This window comes from Eublepharis macularius, chromosome 8 (genome assembly GCF_028583425.1).
Source record: "Eublepharis macularius isolate TG4126 chromosome 8, MPM_Emac_v1.0, whole genome shotgun sequence".
Taxonomy (NCBI): Eukaryota; Metazoa; Chordata; class Lepidosauria; order Squamata; family Eublepharidae; genus Eublepharis; species Eublepharis macularius.
This window is the reverse complement of record NC_072797.1, coordinates 132,297,501-132,324,457: the sequence shown is the minus strand read 5'-3', so window position 1 is coordinate 132,324,457 and position 26,957 is coordinate 132,297,501. Positions and strand designations below refer to the sequence as shown.

The following is a 26,957-nucleotide window of genomic DNA, read 5'->3' as shown; positions in this document are numbered from 1 at the left end:
AGTGACGGGGCAGACAGCAGAGCACGAGGCGGGGAGAAGAGAGAGCACGGTGGCGGATTGGTAGGGAGGTGGGAAGCTGGTTAAGGTGGTGGCATAAAAGGGAGGAACCCGAGGACACCGAGGAGGAGAAGTTGGCGGGGAGAGCAAGCACGGCCAGAGTGAGGAAGCGAGAGAGAGAGGGAACGGCCATAGGCTTTCCAGGCAGCTGGTAGGAGGCAGAAGCCAGTGGCGAAACTGCTGCTTCTGCCCAGTCTGAGGCCGAGGGAGCTCCTTTGCCACCACCCCAGCGAGGCCCAAGGGCACGGCGGACCAGGGGGAGGCGGCGGGTAGGGCGGGGCCTCACAGATCACTTCCCAATTTTAAAATCTGAAGTGGCCTATAATGTTGATTTAGCATGTGAAAATGGGTCAAATTGATATTGTTGTGACATTAGGCACTATAGTTCTCTTGGGGTCCCATACTGGGATACTGGAATGTGTATCTGCTGAGATTTTGATTGACTAAAATGTATTTTTTTGAGATTGTGATTTTACTATTTTATTTTCTTGTATTTTTATCTATTGCTGTAACCCGCCCAGAGCCCGCTTCTGGGGAGGGTGAGCTATAAATTCAACAACAACAACAATAATAATGCCTTCCAACAACATTCAAACTTTTCACAAGGATATTAGCGACATCAGTATATGATGATTTAATGGAGAACAATATGTACCCTGTTGAGCAGAAAGGCAATTTTAAAAAGTCAAGAGACACTAAAGATCAACTGCTAATTGACAAAATGGTACTGAAAAAATCAAGAAGAAAAATGAATTTGAATGTGGCATGGATTGACTACAAAAAAGCATTTGATTCATTACCACACAGTTGAGTATAATACCTGCCTGGAAAGTTTTGGAATTAGCGAAAACATCAAGCTGTTCCTTAAGGAAACTATGCAAAAATGGAAAACCATGCTAATGGTCTATGGTGAAGAAATTGGGAAGTTTGTATCAAAACAGATATATTTCAAGGGGATTCCTTGTTGCCTTTATTATTCAACATCTCATTAATCCCCTTGACAATGGTCCTAAAGAAAATGAAAATGAGCTATTATATTTCTGATCAGGCTGGGGAAATAAACCATCTCCTGTACACAGATGATTTGAAATTGTATGCAAAGAGTCCTACTGAACTTGAATAATTTCTTAATATTGTGAAAATGTACAGTGATGATATTCAAATGAAATTTGTCTTAGACAAATGTGCAGTACTCCCCATGCAACGTGGAAAAGTAAAAAAATATTGACGGAATAGAACTTGAAAATGGTGACATTATGAAATCATTATCAAATAATGAAAATTATAAATATCTGGGAATATTAGAATGAGATAACATCTTGCATGTGAAAGTAAAAGAAACGACTCTGAAAGAATGTATCAAGAGAGTACGAAAAATTCTGAAGTCAAAATTAAATGGTGGAAATACAACCAAGCCATAAATACATGGGTGATTCCAGTGATGAGATATCCAGCTGGAATAATAGATTGAACTCAAAGCAATTTAGAAAAATTGGATAAAAAAATGCAAAAACTAATGAACATGCATCACTCTTTACACCCCAAAAATGATGTGGATAGGTTATATTTACCACGAAAAATTAGTGGAAGAGGATTGTTACAAGTACATCAGGTAGTAGAAGAAGAAAAGAGAGGCCTGAATGATTACATCAGTAGAAGTACAGAAAAATTACTTCAAGCTGTGGATACAGAGAACATATTAAAAACAACCGAAACAAAGGCTGAATACAAGAAGAAACAGTTTGAGAAGAGATTAAATGGCTGAAAGACCAAACCCTTACATGGGCAACATCTAAAAAATATTGAAGGAAAAAGTGACAACAGCCTAACTTGGGCATGGTTGAAGTTGGTTGAATCAAGAAAGAAGCTGAAGGTCTGATCTTTGCAGCACAAGAACAAGCATTGCAGAAAATCAGTGAAAATCCAAAACGTCGACTTTGCCAGGAAAAAAGATCAAACTGTGTCCCACCTTATTTGTCAATGCAGCAAAATTGCACAGATGGATTACAAAGCTAGACATGACAGGGTTGCAAAGCTAATTCATTGGTCATTGAGTAAAAAGTATAATCTGCCTGTATCAAAGAATTCATGGGAACATCAGGTGGAAAAGATGCTAGAAAATGAATAACTGAAAGATTTATGGGATATTAGAATACAAACTGATCAACACCTTGAACATAATACACCAGACATAACAGCTGTGGAAAAAATTTGAAAGTTTGGATATTGACATTGCAATTCCGGGGGATGCCAGAGTTGAAGAAAAAGAACAAGAAAAAATGATTAAATACAGAGATCTGGCAATAGAAACCACCCGACTATGGATGAAGAATACAACAGTAGTCCCTATTGTCACCTTGGCGCTGGGAACTATTTCGAAAACTTCACAACTTGTATGGAAAATCTGCAGCTTTCTGATATAACACCCACAGAACTGCAAAAGACGGCGTTACTTGGAACATTTTACACTGATACCTGGCCGCTACTTAGGTCTCTGGTAGAAACTTGTATCAGCTCAGTAAGGCCAATCAATGATAACGTGAAATTTATTTATTTATTGTGCTGTGTGAAATTTTAATAATAATAATAATAATAATAACTGCAGAAATTGCAGGAGGAACAAATGGAGGAGGACGTGTGGCATATAGATGATAAGTCCAGAGGGACCTATTTTTAGATATTTGGAAATCTTTTAGGGATACATGTATAGATTTTTCACTATTGTCCTATGTTTATCTCTATTGTATACGAGGCTTATTTTTTTAACTTTTTTTCTTTATTATTATTATTTTAAATGTTATTGTTTCAGATGATGGGGCGTTTCTTCAGTGGCTTGGCACAGTCTGGAGCGTGGTGTTGCTTTGATGAATTTAACCGAATTGACATTGAAGTTCTCTCTGTGATTGCTCAACAGTTGATTACTATTAGGAATGCTAAAGCTGCAAAGGTAATATCCATACTTTGGGAGTAATAGAAGATCTGCTTCATATCCTTAATTTCTTCACTATTCTTTTTATTAAACACTGAATTTTTAATTTTAAAATAACTTTGCTCCTTATTTCTTTCCAACAGTTTTCTCGGTTTATGTTTGAAGGACGTGAGATAAAACTGGTTATGACTTGTGCAGCATTTATTACAATGAATCCTGGCTATGCTGGACGGACAGAGTTACCTGATAATCTAAAAGCTCTCTTCAGGCCATTTTCCATGATGGTTCCAAACTATGCTCTGATTGCTGAGGTACCTTTTTAAGACAGGTTTACTCAAAAGGGGGTCTTGGGGGATCTTCCGCAGGGTGAGCAAGCCCTTTGTAAGGACTGGGAGCAAGATTTTCTCATTCCATCTGGCTAACATGAAAGAGCCATTTCAGTTTTTGGACCGGGAGTGGGGAAAGGGTTCCTATGCTTCAGGGGAAGTGGTTAAGGGACAGAATCAAACCTCCCCCCCCCATTTCAAAGGGTGAGAGCTCATATAGCTGCTGCTGCTTGCAGAACATTAGCTAGGTAATGTGTTGACTGATTGCTGGAGCTGAAACTCAGCTTGGAACTCGGAACTGGCTGAATGGCATCAAGGGGATACAGTCCTAATGCAGTTATTGTAGTCATTTCTAGCATACGGTTTAACTGGTTTTCACTTTTTTCCAGTGCAAAAGATTTCAGTGTGCTGCTCTGCATCTATAGACAATAACAGCCAATGATAGTTTTCAGTTAAATGCTTGAAGTTCAGCTGTAGTGTGATGCTTGTTTTTCTCACCATCTCTGAAGGTTTTTCTAGATCCACCCCCCCCCCCCCGTTCTGCTGGCTCCTATCTAAGCTGCTGTAGCACAGTGGTTAAGTGATTCTGCTGCAAATCAGCACTCTACTGGTTCAAACCCCACTGCTGCCATGAAGCTCAGCAGGTGGTTTTGGATAAGCCTCTCTTCTCAGCACCAGCTCCCCAGCTGTATTGTGGGGATAATAATAATACTAACTTGTTCATTGCTCTGGGTGAAGCACTAATCTGTCTAGAAGAGTGGTATATAAGCACAGTTATTATTATTATTGTTAAGCAATAAGGAAGTTTCTTGTTGTTTTTGATGCAAAGTTTTTTCCAGTCAAAGGGCAAGATTTTTTGTTTAACCAATATCTGTTTCATGCCAGAGTCTTCAACAATTGCTTTTTTAAAAAATAACTTTTCGTAGGAATACAATACATGATAAAACACAGTTGTACAACTTACAGTGCAATCCTAAGAAGAGTTACTCCAGTCTAGGCCCATTGATTTCAATAGGCTTAGATTGGAATAACTCTTCTTAGGATTGCACTGTTACTATCATATCATATATCTTGTATCTTACTATCTTACTCTCATCATATAAGAAGCCAACTTATTCGCAGAAGGTCATAAACACCTAAATCCAAAGAACACTAAATTGAATCCAAACCGGTCTTTAAAGTGTAGTTGTAAGGATCTCATTATATCGTTTTGAGACATGAGAGGATGGAAATCTTCATGAATCACGTGCAGCTTGCCACACCTACTTTGGAAAGGGACTATCTTTTATGTGGTGTGTGCTGATAAAGGAGAAGTGGTCCACAATTTTTTTTGAAGTCAAAATGTAGATTCCTGAGTTGCTAAAGTTTAAGAATAGCTGATTTAATAATGTGATTACTGACAGAAGTGGTTTGAGAATAGGATTGCCATTTAAGAGTAATATAATATAACTGTGATGTAATATCATTGAGTTAAATTACACACAACAACAACATTGTGTCTCTTTTTTATTTCCCTTGATATTATGCCTTCTGTATTTTAATGTCACATTTTTTTAAATATTTGGACTCAGTGCGTATTTTGTAAAAAGCATTATAAAAATTACATCCTTAAAAATACAGATACATAATTTGATGAGTTTTTCACGCTGTCTATATGCCAGAGCAAAGTTCAACTGAAGTGATCATCTTGGTGCCACTTTGCACATGGGTGAAATCAACAGCTGCCTGTACCCACACATTCTCTGTGGTAGCCCCCAACCTTATGGAATAGCATACCTGAAGAGGTCAGGAAAGCTCTCACTCTCCTAACTTTACACAAATTATGCAAAACTGAATTATTAACCCTCCCAAGGAAATGGGGGTTATTTTGACCCCAGAAGTCATTGAAAAAAAATTGGTTTATCCATTTAAAACTTTCTACAGACACCAGTCTCCTATTCATTGTCCATCTTCTGTGCAGTCCCTGCCAGTCAGTAGAATTTCAAGCTTAAGTCTGTTAGGGGGTGCTCATCTCTCTGAAACGCATGCATGGCTTTTCACACCTAACAGTACCGGGAGATGGTGCTCCCTCCCCTCAGTTCCTTCTTTGCCACTGATCGGGAAGGTTCAGCTCATCCGCATGCATCCTAGAAGGAGAGAAAGAAGGAGAGGAATAAGCGTTTGAAGAGTTTAACATGGCTGATAAAGCCCTTTTCAAAAGTTGACCATGTGTGCAACGAAGATGACTAGGACAGATGGTCACTCCATTTGCATCGGTTGCCTGGGGGAAGGTCATAACGTGCAGGCCTCTGAGCATTGTCGTAGGTTCACCCTCCAAGGCCAGAGCAGAGAGAGCTTTGAGCCTCAAAGCTCTTTTGTGGGAGAGGCCTATGAAGGCCACTGACTTGCCCAAAGGATCCTTCCCTCGAAATTTGAGAGATGGGGATCGCACAATGGTGAGTTCTACCTTGCACCCAATGACTAAGACCCCAGCTTGGATCCGATGATCCTCAAGTCATTCTGCGACCTCAACCTCGGATCCGACTCGGGTCCAACAGCAACATGCACTCGAAACCCAGAGCCTTATGGATCTGCCTCAGACTCATTGTATGTCCTCGAGGTCACCTCTGAAATGGGAACTGATTTCGGCACTGCCTAAGAAAAAGAAGAAGCGCCTGGAGTTGCACAGAGAATGCAGTTCAGACCCAAAAGTCCCGCATCTGGGGAGTGCCAGACCAGAGGGCTCAGATCCAAAGGTAGAAGAACCAAAGAGTTCGGAACCGACAAATATGGAACCCAAGTCTACTCTGCCTGAGTTCTGTGAACCGCCATGTAAGAAAGCGAACAAAAAGACTAAACACATTGAGCCCTTCATGGAACAGAGAGAGACGGAACAGGTATGGGACTGACCTAGGATGCCAACCTTCGCTCTCTATCTTACCTCTCCTCAGCGGAAGAGGGTTAATTGCTGAAAGGGTCTGATCCAGATCGACCTTGGAGATGGAGTTAAAGGGATAGTCATAAAGGGATAGATACTACCCTCCTGCACAACAAACCTGGTCTCATCATTCATCCAGACTTGGATTAGAGTTTGGTGAACTGTACTGAACACACTCTCTAGTATTGGGTTTTGAAGCCTTCAAAACATCCAAGGGATCCAGAACATCTTATGACATACCAGGTTCAGTGATGTCATACTGTCGTAACCGGAGCGGGAACAGAGCATTAGCCCTGCTTCTGAATCATCCCCTGATGAAGCAGTGTTTGAAATGGGACAAGTCTCTCCCAATGAAGACTACAGATTGTACACGGATCAGATGCTGAAGATGGTGCGATCACTTGAAATAGAAGCGTTAGCTGTAGACCCAAAGCCAAAGGATAAAATCCTTCAACATCTTTACTCGGGTAATCCAGCAAATGTGGCATTCCCAATAATGGGAGTATTTGTAGATCTGCTCAACTCCATCTGTGGGAAACCAGCAACATCTCACCCCACATCAAAGAAGGCTGAGGGCTTGTATAAGACGTGTAAGTATGTCTTCATACTCCTTTTCAGTCACCCTCCTCTATCTTCTTTGGTAACAGCGGACATGCAGGTCAGGCAGCAGCAAGGCACACATGCAACCCCAGCTGATAAAGAGAGCAGGAAACCCGATTCTCTGGGCAGAAAATTTTATTCTTCTGTAGCTTTCAACGTTAAAATTGCGAACTACTTGGCAATTATGGGGGCATACCAAGTATTCCTTTGGAACAGGATGTCAGCCTTTACAAATAAGTTGCTAGAGGATCAGAAGGTATTGATGAAGGTCATATTCGATGAAACCATCAAATTATTGAAACAACAGATCAATGCGGGCCGTAATGCAGCTGACACTTCGGCCAGAAGACTCGCATCATCAATAGTTCTGAGGCGTCATGCATGGTTACGCACCATGACACTCCCCTTAGAAACCAAGAACAAAATTGAGGACCTTCCTTTTGAAGGATCAACCCTTTCCTCATCCAAGACTGATGACTATTTGTCTCAAAAAAGGAAAGATAGACAGACATCCTGGTCCTATGATGTGATCTCGCCTAAACAGTAGCCCACTCGGTGCTACCAATACCGGTCCGAACACCTTGATAGAAGGAGATCTTATTGGTATCAGCCGTATCCTCAATACACACAGTACAAGCAATCTCAGTAACAACAGGGACAGTACCAGAGGAGAAGATCTAATAACCGCCCACAACAGGGGCAATAAACTCCCTTGAGTAAAGACTCAACAGAAAGCCTTTCTGACTAGTCGTGGAGCAGTCTGTGTGGTTTTTGGCAATAGGTTGGACGTTTTTTACTCGGCCTGGGCTGAAATTACTAATGACAGTTGGGTTCTAAAAGTTGTGAAGTTTGGCTATAAAATTAAGTTTTCTTCTTACCCAACTTTGAGTCTTCCTAATTTCACGCCTCTATCGTTTTCTGATACACTACTCTCTGAGATAACAAAGCTACAAAAGAATTAGACCCACATGAATTCCGGTGGGGGTTCTACTCCAACAAGTTTTTAGTAGATATGAAGCATGGAGGTGTCAGAGCTATTCTGGATCTCAGGGGCTTAAGTAGATTTATCTGTACAAAATTTTTTTGAATGGTTACCCTAAATATAGTACTGCAGCTGCTTCCACCAAATACGTGGTTTGCAGTATTAAACTTGAAGGATGTGTTCTTCCACATCACAATACATCCTTCTCATAGGAAGTTCTTACGCCTTGTATGTAATAAGAGAATCTTTCAATATCAAGTGTTACTTTTTGGCCTTTGAATGGCTCTTTGTGTTTTTACCAAGTGTATAGCCGTGGTGGTAACACACCTCAGAAGGCAGGGCTGTGCCATTTTTCCTTATTTGGTTGATTGGCTCCTTACAGCACCTCAGAAGCCCTATTAAACAAACATGTAGAATCAGTAGTTAGCACATGCAATCATCTGGGATTGACAGTTAACCTAAAAAAATGTGTGCTTTCCCCTTCTAGGAAAGCTCGTTTCATTGGCGCTATTCTAGACAGTGATCAGAGTAAGGGCCTCCTCCCCAAGGCTAGAGCACACAGATTCAAGGGACTAGTTAACCAGGTATTCATCTTCGTCCTTCTGTGCAGCCCCACATTGGGACTGCGCAGGCGCAGGCCGGCTGCGGATTTTTCTAGCTTCTAGAAGTGTTAAAGGGGACGCTCGCTCCTACCGCGCGTGCGCAGTAGCGTTCCCACCAAAATGCGGTTGCTAGGACGAGCGTCCCCGCCATTCCCTCAGTTCTTCTTTTGCTGCCGTCGAGAAAGGTTCCTTTCTAGCGTTTGTCAATTGGTACAGTACTACTTCTCAAAATGTCTCAATCGTCTCTTTTTAAGAAGTGCCAGCATTGTGGCACGAAGATGACCCAGTCGGATGGTCATGATCTTTGCCTCTTCTGTTTGGGCGAGGGCCACAATGTTCCCAAATGCTCCATTTGCCAAGGGTTTACCCCCAAGGCTAGACATGATAGGGATGCCCGCCTTAAGGCTTTCCTGTGGGAATCCAATCTTCTGCCTCCTAAGGGCAGAAGAAATCGCAGAAAGAAATCGCAGTCTCCTGTCGCTTTGCCTACAGCTTCGAGATCTTCGGATCCGACTAAGCCCCCCTCGGTTCTGGCCAAGTCTCCGTATTATTTACATAGATCAAAGGGCTTTAGGAAATCATCTGCCTTGTTTGTATGTTATGCAAGGGATTGGCGGTGTCTTCCCAGTCTCTGTCCCGCTGGATTGTCTCTGCAATTAAACTTTGTTATCGTCAGACTGGCACTCAGTGTCCCTTTTGGGTGACAGCCCATTCGACTCGAGCCTCTGCCGCCTTCCTGCGAGGGATTCCTCTTTGGGACGTCTGCCAAGCTGCGACCTGGTCTTCTCCCGATACTTTCATCAAACACTACTCGGTGGATGTGAATGCAAGGCGAGAATCAGCGGTTGGAACAGCTGTATTGCACTCCTTGTTCAGTTAATTACTCGCACCCGCCACCGTTGGTGAGTAGCTCACTATACTCCCAATGTGGGGCTGCACAGAAGGACGAAGACGAAAAACAGTGTTTCTTACCTGTAACTGTTGTTCGTCGAGTATCTTCTGTGCAGACACACATTCCCTCCCACCTGCCCCGCTGTGTTATTTAAATTACTTGTTTTGGCTTTGCTCTCTGGCGGCTCAGGTGAACTGAGAGAATGGCGGGGACACTCGTCCTAGCAACCTCATTTTGGCGGGAACGCTACTGCGCATGCACGGTAGGAGCTAGCGTCCCCTTTAACACTTCTAAAAGCTAGAAAAATCTCTCCGCGGCCGGCCTGCGCCTGCGCAGTCCCAATGTGTGTCTGCACAGAAGATACTCAATGAACAACAGTTACAGGTAAGAAACACTGTTTTTCTGCTGCAGATTCCAGTCAGCATTGTTTGTTCAGACCTTGCTGGGTCTAATGGCAGCCACACCATCAGTCATACCCATAGCAAAACTACACATGCATAAATTGCAACTGTGGTTTCTATCAGTACATAACTTTGAACATGATAGCTCAGATAGGAAATATTCAGTACCTAGGGCGATCATTAGATGTTTGAATTGGTGGAGGGATGACAGAAACCTCCTGAGAGCGAGAGAATTTGGTTCCCCATGAATAGACATAACAATGTCCACCAATGCATCCAACTTGGGCTGTGGAGCTTGTTGTGGCTCACTCAGTGCACATGGGAATTGGCTAAGCCAAGAGAGGAATTTACACATTAATGTGTTAGAACTCAGAGCTATCAGTTATGCCCTTACTGCATTTACAGATATTGTACAACAGAGAAAAGTACAGATCTTGACAGACAACTGTACAGCGATGTTCTGTCTAAACAAAGAGGGTGGCACCACTTCCAGAATGTGCCAGGAAGTGATTGTCATTTGGGAGTGGGTGGTTCGGAGAAACATCATCTTGCATGCTGTACACATCCCAGGCACCACGAACATAGCTGCAGACAGATTGAGCAGGCTCAACTCAGAAAATCATGAGTGATCCATTTCCATGAGATATCTAGAACCAGTGTTCAGGGACTGGGGGAACCCAGACAGACTTATTTGCAAGAGAAGGGAACCAGAAAGCTCTGCATTACTGTTCTAGAGCGGGAGTGGGGACCAACTCCCTAGGAGATGCCTTTCAAATTGTGTGGACAGGAAAATGGGGTCATTCTATCCCCCTGCAAGCCAAGCCTGGGAATGTTTGTAGGCATCCTCTGAACCTCGTCACATTTTCCAGACTTGAAGGAGCTATTCAGCTTGGAACTTTAGATGACCCCTAGCCAACTGTCCACTGAGCTGATTGTTTTCTTCTGTTGTGCTCTTATCAAAGCATCCCTTTTGCCCCATAGCTAAAAAGCTCAAATTGAACTGTATTGCAATCTTGGAAAATGGAGTCATTTTAGCCCCCTGCAAGCCAAGCCTGGGAATGTTTGCAGGCATCATATGAAGCCCTGAGTTTGAAGGAGCCATTCATCCTGGAACTGTAGATAACCCCTAGCCATCTGTTCACTGAGCTGATTGTTTCCCTTTGTTAATTCAGGAAGAGCTCTTAATTGTAAGGCTCCAACAGGTGCAGCCTGAGGGCAGGTTATAAGAAGGCTAGCAGTTAAAAAGTATAAAATGATTGCTAAAATAAACTGTCTTGTTCTTTAAAAGTGGAGGGGGGAGGGGTCAATTTTTACCCTATTTATATTTATGTGAAGATTTGATGTTTTCAATGAAGGGGATTTTTGACCCTGATTCCAGATTTTTACAGTTCTTTGTCCTGCATTCCTGAAGAAAATTATTCTTGAGGCCTGATTTTTTCTTAGTAGCTAATGCCATGATTGAGAGAGAACTGTCAGGTTTCCATTTTTTGGGCTGTTGCTTATGCTCTGTTTCAGCATTTCTCCACCACTGTATCAGATTTCTTCTGGTTTTAAAGCCTTGCAAATTTGCATTTATAAACCCTATTACATTGTTTATCGAAATTGACTGTATTAATTTACACTGTGTAATCTGTCTTGAGTCTCAGTGAGAAAGGCGGATTATAAATAATGTTATCCATTTATGTTATCCATTTCTGATTAAATCTGTGCATTGATTACATCAAGATTCAGGCATATTCAGAGATTCAAGTGCACAGGTAAACTAAATTGACATGCAGTAAGCTTAGAAAAGAAATATCAAGTCAAATGTTGTCTGTGTATAAGGGATTATCATCCCGTAAGAGACCGTCCATTCTTAATTAGAACAAGGTAGGGTCTTGCTGCCAATTTATAATGGATCCCTACATTCTTTAATAAAGGGGCTGAGGTCTTCAGAGAAATTTGTGACTACCCTATTCTCCTCCTTAGTGTCCCTTGCTTTGATTTTAATATGCCTTGAGCAGTGTTGACGCTCTGTCCTAAAGGAACAGAGGGAATTTCATGGCATCAGGACTAAATCTTCAGCTTTAGTTTGCTCTCTGCCAAATAATTATATAAATCCCTGCTATTGTTCAGCTTTGACTCTTCAGCTAGAGATGTGGTTCAGGTAAGTTTCAAGATTATAATACACAAGAAGGGAAAGATGTAATTTATTTTCTTTGTATTTTGTTTGCCTTCCATTTCTCAGCTGGAAATCCCTGCCTGGTTTCTGAGTTCTCTGGACTTTTCCATTACTACCTTTTTTTATCACGGAACGGAAGCGCATTCACTTACATTTAATTAAAGTACTTTTGAATGGTTACTTCTATACAGGTTGAATCTTCTGGCATTTTTATCTTGGCAAATTAATTTCAGTACATTTCCAGTACAAGCATAAGACCAGTTTCCTAAGAGTAAACCCCATTGGAAAAAGCTGAATAGAATGCAGAGTAGACCAGCTTAGGATTGCACTGTTAGTTCCATAAACAGAAGGAGGCTGGATGTTTAAAACTGCATAACTAGAATGAATAATATCCCTTGAAAGTATATTAATATGACTTCACATGGAACTAGATTGTAGGCTTCTTGGTGCTCTTATTCTGTTTAAGCTTTCTATTGTTTTGTAAAGGCTCTCAACACACCTTCTATATATTTCAGGTTATTTTGTATTCAGAAGGATTTGAATCCAGTAAAACACTTGCAAGGAAGATGACTCAAATGTACAAGCTCTGTAGTGAGCAGCTGTCTCAACAGGATCACTATGATTTTGGAATGAGAGCTGTCAAATCTGTCTTAGTCATGGCAGGGTAAGGAGCCACATATGTTTGAGACCTAATTCTATTGTGAATATCCTTTTACCAGCTTGGAAGCATGACCATTTTTACATTAATCTGGCAAAAACAAACAAACAAAGAAACTGCCATTTTAATTATAGTTACTGGGTGTGAATCTAAGATTTTTGCATCCTGACATTCTGTAGGATTTTAATGCATACACATGGACAATTCAGTATTAGGGAAAGTTCTGAGTTAGGTGGAATTCGATTGTCCGGGAACGAACACCCCGAGCCCCCCGGACTTGCCACAGATCCCCTGCCTGAGGACCGATGGAACCCCTGCTGCAGGAACAGAGAGCCCAGGAGAGGCAACTCAGCCCCAGCCGGCAGGGAGTGAAGGGGAAATGCAGCCAGCCTGGGCGGCCAGCCAGGCACGCGCTGCCAAACCAAGCCCTGTAGGGCAAGAAGTGCACATGCACGCCTGGAACACAGATACCTGACCAGATTGGATAGAAGCCCTTGCACCCGCACCAGGTGGGGCTGGTGGGCCTGATGTCCATCCCAGAGGACCAACAGAACCCAGGGGGCTTCGCGAACAGAGGTGGAGGTGGCCAAGCCGCGTCACCTGGAAAGGCCCAGCTAGCCCCATCCTGCAAGAAAGGATAGGAGAGCAGGGAGGAACTGGAACGAGAGGAGGAACACCTGAGAGCTTCCCCAGCTGAATAGCATCACAAGCAATTGGCCCAGGGCTGGGAGGCTGCCGAGGAATAGGGAGTCTTGGAGGAAGGGAGGGGGAAGCCCTATAAAGGCAGACTCAGTAGAGAGGTCGTGGTGGGTTGTGTAGGAGTGGTTGGAGAGAGTAGAGGAGGAGGAGGAGGAGTTCACTTGGCAAGGGATGGTGCAGGAGGAAAGAGCAGAAAGTACAGAAGGATAGGTCCATAGGTGGCTGAGAGGGTGCAAGGGTGGCTGAGAGGGTACATCCCCCTCCTTCCACTATCCAGGGGACAATCCCAAGCCTGCTCGTGCCCAAGGCCCCTCCCTCGGATACTTGCACCCAGGGCTCCACTGCTGCCATGACAGAACCTGACATCGATGTATGCCCCTATAGGTATACCAGAGCTGCTGGATCCATGTCCCTCTGTGTTTTGACACTGGTGTGATTGCCAGATCTGAATGAGCCAGGCTAGCCTGATCTGTCAGATCTCAGGAGCTAGGCAGGGTCACTCCTGATAGTACCAAGGAGAAGTCCAGGGTCGCTGAGAAGAGGCAAGCAATGGCAAACTACTTTAGAACGTCTCTTGCCTTGAAAATTATGGGAGGGTCTCCACAGATCGGCTGTGACTTAATGATACTTTACACACATGATTTGTAACAAGCTGCATGACTTGTGACACAGCAAGCAGAATGCAACCCACCACTCTATGGAGATCATCCCAGAGCTCGATTCATCAGCTGTTTTTGCCACTGTCTAAAATGTAAGGGCGGTCAAAATGCCAGGAGAGCACCTGGCATTCTTCAAAACATGGCAGTGTTTATCTTAGTGGGATATGTGTTATACTGGCATGATTACATGGAAATAGAAAATTATTTTGTAAGAGTGAGTGAATTACAACTGAATGTCAGCAAATATTTGATGTTGTTCAGGACTAAGAAAGTCTGTATTTACCAACCAATACTTTTGAAGTAATGCTCAAAAAGGGAATAAGAGTTTACAGGAAGACAGGGAGCAACGGACGTTTGGTTAAGCTTTCTGTTACACAGATCTTTTTTTGAACTTTCAAGTTGTATTTAAAATTTTTTAAAAACCGTGAATCTGGAAATAGTAGAAATATATAGACCTTCAGATTCATAGTCGAGTAGCTACTGTTCATTTTGTAAAGAAGATGCTGTTGGGAAGGATGAGATTTTCAGTGGAATCTGCAGTCAGTTCTGGCAAAGAGTTTTCTAAGTAATTTGTAAGTGGGAGATAAAGAATTACTGCAGTATAACTGTTCGGAAACCAGCTTGTGCAGAATGCTACAGAGATGATGTTTACTGGAGTAGGTCATAGGGATTGTATCAGTCCAGACCTGGTCCATCTACACTGGCTCTCAGTTTATTTTGGGGCTCAAATCAGGTTGCTGGTGTTGTCCTTTGGCTTGTGACCAGCATACTGGAAGAACTGCCTGCTACCTTACAAACCTACTAGATTGCTATGGTCATATTCCAGGGCCCTTCTTCAGATACCCCTACCTTCTGAGATTAAGTGGGTAGCAGCAGCCTGGGAGAGGGCCTTCTCAGCCATGGCACCAGAACTCTGGAAATCTCTCTCCCAGAGAGACACACCTGCCCTCGTCTGTTGCCGTTTTCTGCCAGCGGATGAAGACTTTTTTTGTTCCTCCGGCGTGATCAGTGATCCCCCCTTCCTCTCTTGGTTTTAATGTTTGTTTTTATGTATGAGTATTTTATTGTATTGTATGCATATTTTAATTTGTTTTTCAGATTTTTTTTGGTTTTAATGATTTTTAAGAAGTGTTTTTATTATGTGTATTTTTAAATCCGTTAGTGTCTGTGATGGCCCTGATTGATGGCAAAAGGGTAGGATATACATTTTGTAAATAAAATAACACTACCTTTGTGGCACCTTAAAGATTCATGAGTTTTTTTGCATCATAAGCTTTTGTGAGCTAGATGCGTCTGCTGAAGTGGGCTGGACTGTTCATGAAATCTAGTGCCATAATAAATTCATTAAAAGGAGTTTATAATAAATTCATTAAAAGGCATTTTACAGACCTCATACAATTCTTTAATTGGAGAATACATATAGGATATTCTATAAATATTCCAGTCTCTTAAAAGAATGCCTTTAATGTTTTGTACCAATTTGCCTATAATAAATGTAAACAATAGTATAATAAATAATGGTAGTTTAAAAAAATTTCCCCTGTAAATTTAGGTCATTAAAGAGAGAGAATCCAGATCTAGTTGAGGATGTTGTATTAATAAGAGCATTACGAGACTCCAATCTACCAAAATTTCTTGCAGATGATGCTGTTTTGTTCAGGTACTTTTTAAATTCATGTTTTCTTTCTTTCACTGCAACATTTTTATTTTTCCATATATATTTACATATCCAAACTGTTAAAATGATTGTTTATAGATTCCTAACTCAAAATGAGAAGGGTCATGTTATTTCAGAGAAAATGACTATAAAAGTAAAATTTCTATCATAATAATAATAAAAATCAGAACTGTTCTAAACAGTCTTAATACTTGAATGTATTTGCCTTTTGACACATCACAGGATGTAATAAAAATGCCCTATAAGGATATATCTAAATGTATGTATTGTAAGTAGGGGTGTGCAGGGCCATGGTGATTCGGGTTTCCCGATTCGAATTACCCAAATAGGGGGAAAGATTTGGAATAAAGGGAATTATGAAGCGGCAAGCTGCTTTGGAATACCCGATTTGGAAAGATTCCAGTTTGCTTCGTAAAGATTTGGCCGTTATTTTCAATGGGGAACATGGTCCCGGCTTTCTGGGAGCCTGGGGGGGCATTTTCTTTATGAAGCAAACCAAACTTGGTGGGGACCTTCTCCTAACTCTCCTCTAACTACCCCCAAGTTTCAGAAGGATTGGACTTCAGGGGGGCCATGTTATGCCCCCCCAAAGAAGGAACCCCCATCCTCCTCCACTCTCCATTATTCCCTATGGGGAAAAACAAGGGGGCTTTCTAGGTGGCTTGGGGTGGCATTTTGCAAGCAAAATGCACCCAATTTTCAGGGCACCTGCTCCTACCTCTCTTCCCACCCTCCCCCAAGTTTCAGGGAAATTTCAGTTTGGGGGGCCATTTTATGGCCTCCCAAAGAAGGTGCCCCATCCTCCTCCTCTCTCCATTATTCCCCATGGGAAAAACAAGGGGGCTTTCTAGGTGGCTTGGGGTGTCATTTTGCACACAAAATGCACCAAATGTTAGGGGACCTGCTCCTACCTGTCCTACCATGCCCTCCCCAAGTTTCAGGGAGATTGGATTTGGGGGGGGCATGCCATGGAGATTGGTCTTTGGGGGGGCCACACCCCAAGCAACCCATCAGAACTGTCCCCAAAAAAACCTAACCACCCCTGCAGTAACTGGCCAGCCACTCTCCATTGGTTCCTGTTACGGGAAAATCCAGACTCCCATAGCAGGAACACATGGAATGTGGCATCCGTGGCCACAGGCATAACCCCCCTTTCAGTCTACCCCCCAACAGCCCCACAGACCCAAAGACACGCACCCCCAAGTTCCCCCCCCCCCAAGCAGGCTGGTCAGCCACTCCCCATTCTCTATGATGAGAACTTTTAAACTGTCTTTCCCAGGGCAATTATGCACAGGCCAGGGGTGCCAAAGTGGAGGGCACGCTCCTGAGTACAAGCTTGTCCCTGGGAAAGCACACCTGAACCACAGGCACGCACCCTCAAGTTCCCCACCATCCCCAGAGCAGGCTCGTTAGCCAGTCCCCATTGTTCCCTATGATGGGAACTAACCTTCACACCAGAGAATAACACACAAATACACATTGAATCAAGTTCAACATTTTTTATTTTTTAGCTTTCAGTTACAGCATTAAAGGCACATGACATGACACTAGTGTGACACATCACAACAGTCTCCTAGATAATAGTACCATAACTAACTTCAAACCAGAGAATCACAAATACACAATTACTTGCAAAAACACTTAGTTTCTTTCTTGGCTTTAAGTTTCACAGCATGAAGGCACAGCACAACACATCACAATAGTCTCCTAGATAATAGTACCACAGCTAACTTCAAACCAGAGAATCACAGAAACACACACACACAATTGCTTGCAAAAAAAACCATTTTATTTCTTGGCTTTACGTTTCGCAGCATGAAGACAAACAGCTATTCCTCCCAAACCAAAACGAACTGGGGGACATTCTTGCAACTTAGTCCAGCAGAACCATTGTAATTTCCTGCAGCCAGGCTGTGAGTTCAGCCAGTGGGGAAACAGCACAGAGCAGAACAGCACCTGGCCACAAGCACAACACAATGGTATTTGCGGAGCATGGTTGCAGAGGTCCCCCCCCCCGCTAGCTTCAGACTGAACTGGCAAACACCTGTGAGGTAGTGTTGGGATGTAGCCTTCATCATCAGCTGGTCCCCACCCGCACCATCCCTACCTGCCCCACTCCTCCCCCACCCCTTCAACATGAACATTTTAAATTTAACATCAACAACAGTTTACAACATTTTTCTAAAGCAAACAACATTAAGCAACATTCTCCTCAGCAGTAGCTTAGTTTGGCTGCTACTCTGAGTTTCCTACTGTGAAAGTCCCTACCCTAACCTGTCTCTCCCTCCAGTGGCAATCAACATTTCTGGGGCCTGTTTCCTTAAATATCAGAATAAATTTGTGCCCACAGTGGTTGTGACAGTTTTGGAGGGTTTTTTTCTTTTGGGGGGGGAGCCAAATTTCAGGGTGCATTTCCTTTGCTACTGAGACCCACCCTCCTCCTGCTGGATTTCTACTTCTTTACTATAGGGAAGAGCGCGATTCCCCAGGTCCTAGACTCGCAGAGGATGCAGGCCACAAGGAGGGCTCACCTCATTCACTCTGGAAGTCCACTCCTGAGAAATCGAAGAGGCGAGAGCTGACCTTCAGGAAGACCAACTGCTCAACTCTCCATGGGAGAAGGCGAGTGCGATGTGGGCTGACAATGTCGCCTGCATAGGAAAAGACGCGCTCGCTCTCCACGCTCGTCGGAGGGCATGAGACGAGCTGCTGCGCCTCGAGGGAGAGGTCTGGCCAGACCGCCTCCTTCTTGGGCCAGTAGCTGAGCAGATCAGTGGACAGCAATTCGCAGGGCTCCACAAGGTAGTCCCTGACCACTGCCTCTTCTGAATCCTCTCTCACACAACTCACGATCCGAGAGACGCCGAGGGCCCGCCGGAGCATCTCCATTTCTGTGGACATTCCGGCAGTGGCCGCAGGGGGAGCCTGCTCAGAAGGGGCACGAGAGGGACCTGCCCCACTGGGTCCCCTGCCCATCCCCTCTGATGACAGGCGGCCCCTCTTGGCCTGCCTACGCCTCACCTGCGCACAGAGGGCATCTCTGGCTTGGTTGAGGTTCCCGTCCTGCTTGGCGAAAGTGCCTTTAATGCGTAGGTCGCACATGGTCGCCAACATGTACAGCTCCTTCTGTGTGAGAGGCGTTAGCCTTGCAGCTATGCCCTGCTGCAGCCTTCTCACGAGCATGCGCACTGCTGGAACACTGTCTGCATGTGGTTCGTCTGGGTCCATAAAGGAGGCCAATGAACTCTGGAGCGTGTGCACCAGAGGAATGACGAGACCCCGGGTCGCCGTGTCAGACGAGACTGCTACAGTGAAGTCCTTGAAGGGCTTCAGGACCTCCACTGTCTGGGAGATGGTGAGCCAATCCTCCTGGCTGAACTCACCCTCCTGCCTCCAAGTGTCGCTCTCCGAGAGCCACGCCTCAAGAGCGGCCTGCTGTTCCACCAAGCGCACAGGTGGAGTTCCAGCGAGTGACTACCTCAGAGATCAGGACATGCTCCGGCATGCCTGTCCTGTCCTGCTTCTGGCGCAGTTGTGAGTGGATTTCACACTGTGCGAAAAGTGACTCGTGAGCCTCTGACATTCCTGCAGGAGATACTGGAAGTCACAGGTTGCGGGGTCCTGGGATTCCGGGGAAGACCCCACTCTAAGAGCAACTTTTATCACTATGTGAAGTTTGTGAGCCACACGGTAAATGCGCTCAGGGCTCACCTGCCATGCTGCTGCCCTCATTTTCTGGCCACCATCCATCACCATGCATCCCATGGTGACGGTGCCCTCGCCTGTCCAGCAGTCCAATTCCCTCCTCAAGGTGGCCACGATGTTCTCCACCGTGTGTGACACATCGAGAACCTTGGTGTGGATCAAGGCCTTGCAGTAGCCAGCCCAGGGGTCTCCCATCTGTCCCTGCCTAATGCTGAGCACCCCACCCCCATCCTGAAGGTCCTTGGGTTGCCACCAGTGTGGAGTAAGCATGAATGCTGCACGCTAGAGCAGGTACAGTTGTCAGACGTGAAGTGCCCTGTTCACCCAGCAGCATGGGACAACTGTGCCTTCATGTGGTCCCTGGCAGCCCTGTAAAACGAGGGCGCCATGGTCTTGCTCAATGTTGTGTGAGCAGGGATTGCATACCAGGGGGCGAGATCCCGGAGCAGCTCCTGGAAGCTGAGTTGATTGACTAGGGAGAAAGGCTAGCCATCATGGGCAATCATCTTGATGATACGGTGCGTGATGCACCTGCTGGCCTTCTGGATCCCCCTCTGAGCACACTAGTGCCCTGCATACCAAGCGTCTCCATCAGAGAGGCTTGGTATCCCTGCCCTACAGGAACCCGTGGCGGAAGAGCACCAGAGGAGCCTGCCTCCTTCTGACTAGCTGGCATCCATGTGGTGCCACTTGAACTCTGCCCCCGAAGAAGCACCGCCTGGTGTTGCCTCTTCAGGTGGTTCTGCATTCCAGATGTGGAGAGTGGTTCGTATCCCTCCCACGACTGATCTGTTGCCTGCAATGCCAGCGCTGGGCAAACTGGGGTTCCTATGTTCTCTGGAAGTGACTCCAGATATCGGAGGTAATGGGGGCCCCACGCCGCACAGGGGAGGTGCTTATGGGCCCCCCAGGAGACACTTCCTGTGAGGTGCTCGGGTCAGTCACACCGTGTCCCACTCTTGGCTGGGCAGTTGGAGATGGATGAGGATGTAGGGGCAGAGATGTGGGCTCTTCCACCGCAGTCTTTTCCTCTTACTCCAGTTCCCTCTCCTCCTGCACAGCCGTTAGAGGCCTGCTGCTGGCCTCAGAGAAAACAGGGGAGGAGAGCCCAGCAGGGGGTTCCTCTTGCAGTTTCTCCAACATCCTATGGGTCCCTGTGGTGAGTGTGAGGGACGGAAAAGTCATGTGCCCCACGTCCATCCCAGGAGACACCACATGCTGCCCCTCCTCCAGCAGCTGGGTCTCAACCGCTGGAGGAGGGGGAGCCTCAGCAGCAGGCCACCGCCCAGTGCCAGCGCCTGCCTCACACACCTGGGATGGGGGTGGCCCTCCAGCAGCTGTCTCAGGAAAGAGGGCCTTGCCAACCCTCTTCCTGTCACCAGAAGCCAGGCTGGTGAACGGCAGCAGCGTAGGGGAGGGCCTCCTCTGCTCAGATGAGGGGATAGTCATAGCACTCCTCTTCCCCCTCCCCTCCACCCTTCTAGACTTACCTCTGGTCTTTCCCCCGGGACCCCTCTCAGCTTTCCTATCAGCCATTTTTTACCCTCCTTGAACCTACACTAACTACCTGTTGTAAAGTTTTTTTAAAAAAAGAAATTTACAATTTAGTTTCAAAAAATATCTACCTGTTTCTAAATCTATGTTTCTTGTGGCTCTTTTACTACTGGAGATGGCCAGTTAAACATCTTTTTTAAAGGCCCTATTTATTTTTGGGAACCTAAACCTACACACCAAACAGCTGAATTTCTCTTCAGGAATCAAGCTGACCCTAAGCCCCGATATAAATGAAAGCCTATTGCCGCAATAAATGCCCGGCCTGGCTCCAAGGGTGGCTGGGCAGTGAAACCCTAGTTAGGGGAGAACTAATGGGCAGCCTATTTATATGAATATATATATGTAATTTGAACAGAAGCTAACTCTAATTCCCACGGAAGCCTTTTTACTGGGGAAAACTATCCTTGGTTCCCTATCAATTTAGTTCAGAGGGCAAATATGCAGTGAAGGCGTACAACTAGCCTACCTTCTAAAAACACTATTTAAAAGTAAAACTATTCTGGGAAACCCAAAGTAGAACCAAACACAGCTGAAACTACAAACAGCACTAACTTTAACACTTAGAAACTTTAACTCCCCCCACAACAATTTAAATCAAGCCCCAACAATAACTTTGAATTCTCTACCCTTCCCCCCACTGAGACAAGCAAAAACCCACCACCTCCCGCCCCCAATAGAAAACCCAGTGAGTCACTGACTGACTGTCTCACCAGTCCTGCAGTCCAGCGATGGTCAGGCAGGCAGGCAGGAATCCTCCAGGTGAAGTCCTCTTATCCTCAGTGGCAGCCAATCTGGAGACAGAGAGCCTCTGCCACTACCAGCAGCAGTGGGAGTCTCTCTAGTTTCTCTAGGCCAGGAACAAAATGGAAGCAGGTTAATGTGGATAACTAATACTATTAACCTTTAACCTCTCCCCAACAACTGAAAAAAATCAAGCCTCTAACCCTTTAAATCTTTAACCCCTCCCCCCAACAGCAACTGGAAAATAAAAGCCTTATAAACCCTTTAAACAAGACCAGCCTCCCCCCTCCAAGCAAATGCCCCAGCCAGCAGCCACTCAAAGAAAACAAGGCCACCTCACACACACACACACACACAAGAATCCACCCCCACAAAAAATAAAGAGTAATTAAAAGTTAAAAGCTTCAAATTAAATTCCCTTCCCCCCCACCCAGACAAGCAAAAACCCACCACCTCCCCCTCAATTAAAAAACCCAGTGAGTCTCTCCTACCAGTCTGAAGTCCAGTGATGTGTCAGTCAGTCAATGCACAGGGGATCCACGCAGTCCAGAAGGCCAGGCCACACCACAGAGACAGAGCGAATCCACAGGCACTCTCTCAGTCTCTCTCTAAGCCAGGAACACAATGGAAGCTGGCCCAAAGGCAAGCCTCTAATTTAAATCTCCTGCTGCATCTCCTTCCAGAGATTCTATTGGCTGGAAGAAGAATGCAGCAGTGGGATTGGACACTCCTAACTCCCCTCCCTTCCCTGATCCCCCTCCCTCCTCCCCCTTGTAATCCTAGTCTAGTCACTCCCCCCTCCTCACCTCTCCCAACCTGTAAATTAGGCGGGAATCTCTGACTTTGCTGGCTGCTTGCATTGCATTGCATTGCAATGCAAACAGCCAGCAAAGCAAAGCTTCCTGCCTTTTTTGCAAGATAGGAGGGGTTAGGAGGAGGTAGTGAGTCACTCACTTCTCCCCCCTCCCCTCTTCTAAGAAAGCACGGGACGCTTGATCTTCCTGCAGAATTTTGCTGGCTGTTTGCAAATGCAAACAGCCAGCAAAGGGCTGCTGCCAGCTAACCCGAAGTTTTCCAAATTGCTTTGGAAAGCTTTGGTTCGGTATTTCCGAATTGGGGCCAGCATGCTGGCCTCGATTCGGAAATACTGAATCTTTCCGAATCGGGCCCGATTCGGGGGTTTTTTCCTAATCGGATACCCGAAGTGCACATCTCTAATTGTAAGTATAAACAGAATGTTTATACTTACAATACATGTTTATCAGCTTTGTTGTATTTCCATTAAAGAGAAGTTTTTATCTTAATGAATTATTGATCAATAATGCATTATTGATCCCACCCATATATCTGTTCAAACCCATTAGGCAACTCTGTATATCGTTTCTGTTGAATAACATAACAATGAGCCTCAGTGGGAGAAAACAGACCCATATTATTGTGTTTAGATATACAATGTGCATGGTTTTTAGTTTGAGAACTGAAATAACATTCTGAGCAAAGCTACTGGCCCTTCCAAAAAAGGGCTGTAAAACTCTTCTTCTTAGGCAGGTTGTTGGGATCTGATGGGGCAAAGTTAGAGAAGACTGCTGCTTTTTTAAAAAGCCATAGTGTGTTTACAGTGCAATGCTAAATGAAGTTACACCCTTTCAAGCCCATTGACTTCAGAGGATTCCAAAGGTCTGAAGATTAAGCTGTTTTAAAGAGCCACCCTGAGCATAGGAAAATGCAGGTGGAAATATTTTAGAATTAATAAAACATGTTTTATTAATGTTTTAGAATTAATAATCTCCTGTTGCTCCCTGTTTTATTTTCTTTCTGTCTGTGTTAGCGCTATTATATCCGACCTTTTCCCTGGAGTCATAATCCCAGAGCATGATTATGGGGTGCTGCAGTCGACAATAATAGATGTCATGCTTTCCAAAGGATTACAGCCCGAATTGACCTTGGTTCATAAAGTTATACAACTTTATGAAACTATGTTGGTGAGGCATGGGGTCATGCTCGTTGGGCCAACTGGAGGTGGGAAAACAACAGTTTATCAAGTTCTTGCTGATACTCTAGGAGCGTTGCATGCAGCAGGTGAGCAGAACCCCTTCTACCAACCCGTTAAAACATTTGTTCTGAACCCAAAATCGATCACAATGGGTGAACTATATGGTGAGGTTAACAATTTAACCCTGGAGTGGAAAGACGGCCTGATGGCCCTGAGTGTTCGAGCAGCTGTGGTTGACACCTCAGAAGATCACAAATGGATAGTCAGTGATGGTCCTGTGGATGCTTTATGGATTGAAAACCTGAACACTGTTTTGGATGATAACAAAATGCTTTGTTTGGCTAACAGTGAAAGAATCAAACTCACGCCTTCTATTCACATGCTGTTTGAGGTACTGTACTTTATTCATTTTGGTTTGGTTCAGATATTTCACAGGGTGTATAACTGGCATTGACAAATTGTACTGCAATAATCTTCTGTAAGTCAGGAGCACGATTGAGGATGTTTGGGTGGAGCAAAGTGCTCATCCACCCACCGAGTCTCACTGAAAACTGAGCTGTAACCCACCTCCCTTTGTGCAGCATATGGGTGAGTTCAGTATGGAAATGCTTTAATTTTGTCCACTTTTTATCTCTTATGTCCCGGCACATATTGCAGACCCCTGCAGCCTTGCTTGTCTTGCTCAAGTTGTTCTTACTTAATTGAAATGCAGTTCTGTGTACTGTTGTAACTTGGCATGGATTTAGTTGACCGATTATTCTGTTTGCTCAGCTATCTGTAATATTCTACCTCTACAGTGTCCTTTTTATACACTAAAGGCAACTAAGCATGGAGCACGGGAGCGCTCCTGGGGTGGCCACAGCGTGCATGATGACTTCCCAGGAGTGATGTCATCGCACAGTCCCGGCAGTGTGTGCATGCTGTGCGCACATGTGCACTTGTAGTGAGAGGCGCACCACGTCCTCCCTGGAGTTGCCCCAGGCGAGAGTTCCCCGACCTGTTTTCCCAGCAAAAAAGCCCATAGTGAAAGAGAAGAAGCATAACTTTATAAGTAATGAAGCTCTAGGGGGAAAAGGCAAATGATTTGTACATGAATATCTTATTGGAAGACAGAGAAGGGGAAATTGTTTCTTTAAACCTTGTCTATCCTGAGTTCTTGGTTCACTGCAACAATCTCTGATGATCTTCTCATAATTCTGTTGGAATAGAAAAGAGTATTTTATGAATAAGCTGTCTGTCTGAAACTGCTGAAAATGGCATCCATTACCTTTCTTAAGCTCAGCATAGCTGAAAGTTACTTTTCCATTCTGTGTAATTTGAATGTGTCCCCAAAAAACATTAGACCAGAAATATCACACTCTCTGTTTTGTATTCTTTGCTTGTATTTATATGCCAAAGTTTGAAATATACCTGCAATATCCTTTTTACATCATTCATGCTGTTAGGTGGAAGACTTAAGGGTTGCTTCACCTGCCACTGTGAGCCGATGTGGAATGGTATATATTGACCCGGATGAATTGAAGTGGTTACCCTATGTGAAGACATGGATGGCAAGCCTTGAAGGAAAAGTAGGCTTTTTAAAAACACTTGGGGGCAAAAACAGAAGTATTTAATAAAACACAATAATCAAACTAAAGTTCTGCTGTGCACATCCCAGTTCTATGTAGTACTGATTTTAGAGACGTTTTCTCCCAAGTCAGTTTGCACAGGATGGCAGCTTTAGTTAACTCCTTGAGTAACAAGTACTCAGTACATGTTTAAACACTGTCTGTTGCGAATGAGCTTCACAATGCAATATAACAATATTAAGGCATTATACTGTGCATAGTTGTAAAAAAAGGGTGCTATAAGATGGTGGTAATGGAGGGCCCCTTATCCAGTACTTACAACGTGCGATCAAGAACACAAGCGCAGACCCCCTTAACCTCAACAGTGCTGCCACCTGCTGACCTCTGTGTTTAAAGGCATGTAGATAAAATAGATGCTAACAGGACAAGTCCTCATAGTATTGACAAGGGGGCCTGCTGCATTCTTTTTTTAAAAAATATTTTTATTCAATTTTAGAACTGTAGCAACAATCAAACAACAAACCAATATAATACATTGCATTTACAAATATTAACACAGTGCTTCAACTTTAATACATCAACAATGAGTGGTGTGAAGAGGGAGGTTGCAGATCTCTTGCTTCTATGAATTCGTAAAATGGGATCCATTTTTCCCAGAAGTTTGATCCCGAAGATTGATATTCTGTCTGATGTAGATCGTTAGTTATTTTTTCCATTATGCTGCATTCTTTAATGACCAAGAACTAAAATCCTGGTAAGGATTATGCAGATAATTGATTGTACTGGTGGAAATGAGGATTGCCCTTCTCTCCTTCTGACATGCCAGGGGAGTTTTCCAGCTAGGTGTAGCAAAGACCACAAGGCAGTGAAGCAAGAATAGGTAGTACACAATGTCAGAGAATTCACCAGAGTACCTGGTAGGCCACTTTATAATTTCCGTTACAGATATATATGGCAAAGGTGCTTTTGTTTTTTGTTTTTAATGAGCTGCATATTATTTTTAATGGAAGCCATGAAAACTCTGGTTATGTGCAAACATTTGCTTTTATTTTAGTTCAACGAGGAAACTAGAACATACTTGTTTGAACTATTTTGTCGTTATGTAGAAGATGGTCTAAAATATGTCAACAAAAAATGCTCTCAAGCTATACCACAAGTGGACATCAGTAAAGTTACTGCACTATGTTGTTTACTGGAATCATTGCTTCTTGGAAAAGGAGGGCCCATCATGAAATTGGTACAGTTGTTCATTGCAGAGGGATTTATATATGTTGCTGTTTCCTTTTTTAAAGGAGTGCACAGTAATGATTTTGGGGTCTTTTTATTTTGTTTAATATTTGTTATTATACATATTACACCCTTTGAGATGTTTTATTCTATTCTTTACTTATTTCCTTATGTTTGAACAAGAAAGACCTTTCTGGTTATATTTTTTTCTTTTTTACCCAGTTGGGATGGAAATGTACCCTTCACACTGTGTACTCTTCACACATTTCATGCAAATAGGCAGTGAATTTTGTCTTTCCCAGTGGGCAAAAAAGGGCACAAATTGGAATGTAAGTTTTTCACCCTTGGGATCTTCCAAGAGAATATGTGTCTATTTTTTTAGCAAAAATGGAGCAGGTAGCTTAAATCCTGCCTGTTCCACGCTATACCTCATGGTCACTCTACACATTACTTCTTTCATGAATCATAGAATCATAGAGTTGGAAGGGGCCATACAGACCATCTAGTCCAACCCCCTTCCCAGTGCAGGATCAGCCTAAAGCATCTCTGACAAGTATTCATCCAGCCTCTTGAAAACTGCCAGTGAAGGGGAGCTCACCACCTCCCTA

General features: G+C 44.1%; 1 protein-coding gene across 1 annotated transcript in view; it reads left to right on the top strand.

Moving 5' to 3' along the window:
- Positions 1–26,957, top strand: part of DNAH6 (dynein axonemal heavy chain 6) — a 364,598-nt gene that overhangs the window by 102,095 nt on the left and 235,546 nt on the right. The window contains 7 exon segments of the mRNA XM_054986586.1: positions 2,867–3,004; positions 3,130–3,297; positions 12,383–12,531; positions 15,436–15,543; positions 23,390–23,945; positions 25,000–25,122; positions 26,177–26,359. Of these exon segments, the coding sequence (XP_054842561.1) occupies positions 2,867–3,004; positions 3,130–3,297; positions 12,383–12,531; positions 15,436–15,543; positions 23,390–23,945; positions 25,000–25,122; positions 26,177–26,359 (1,425 nt within the window).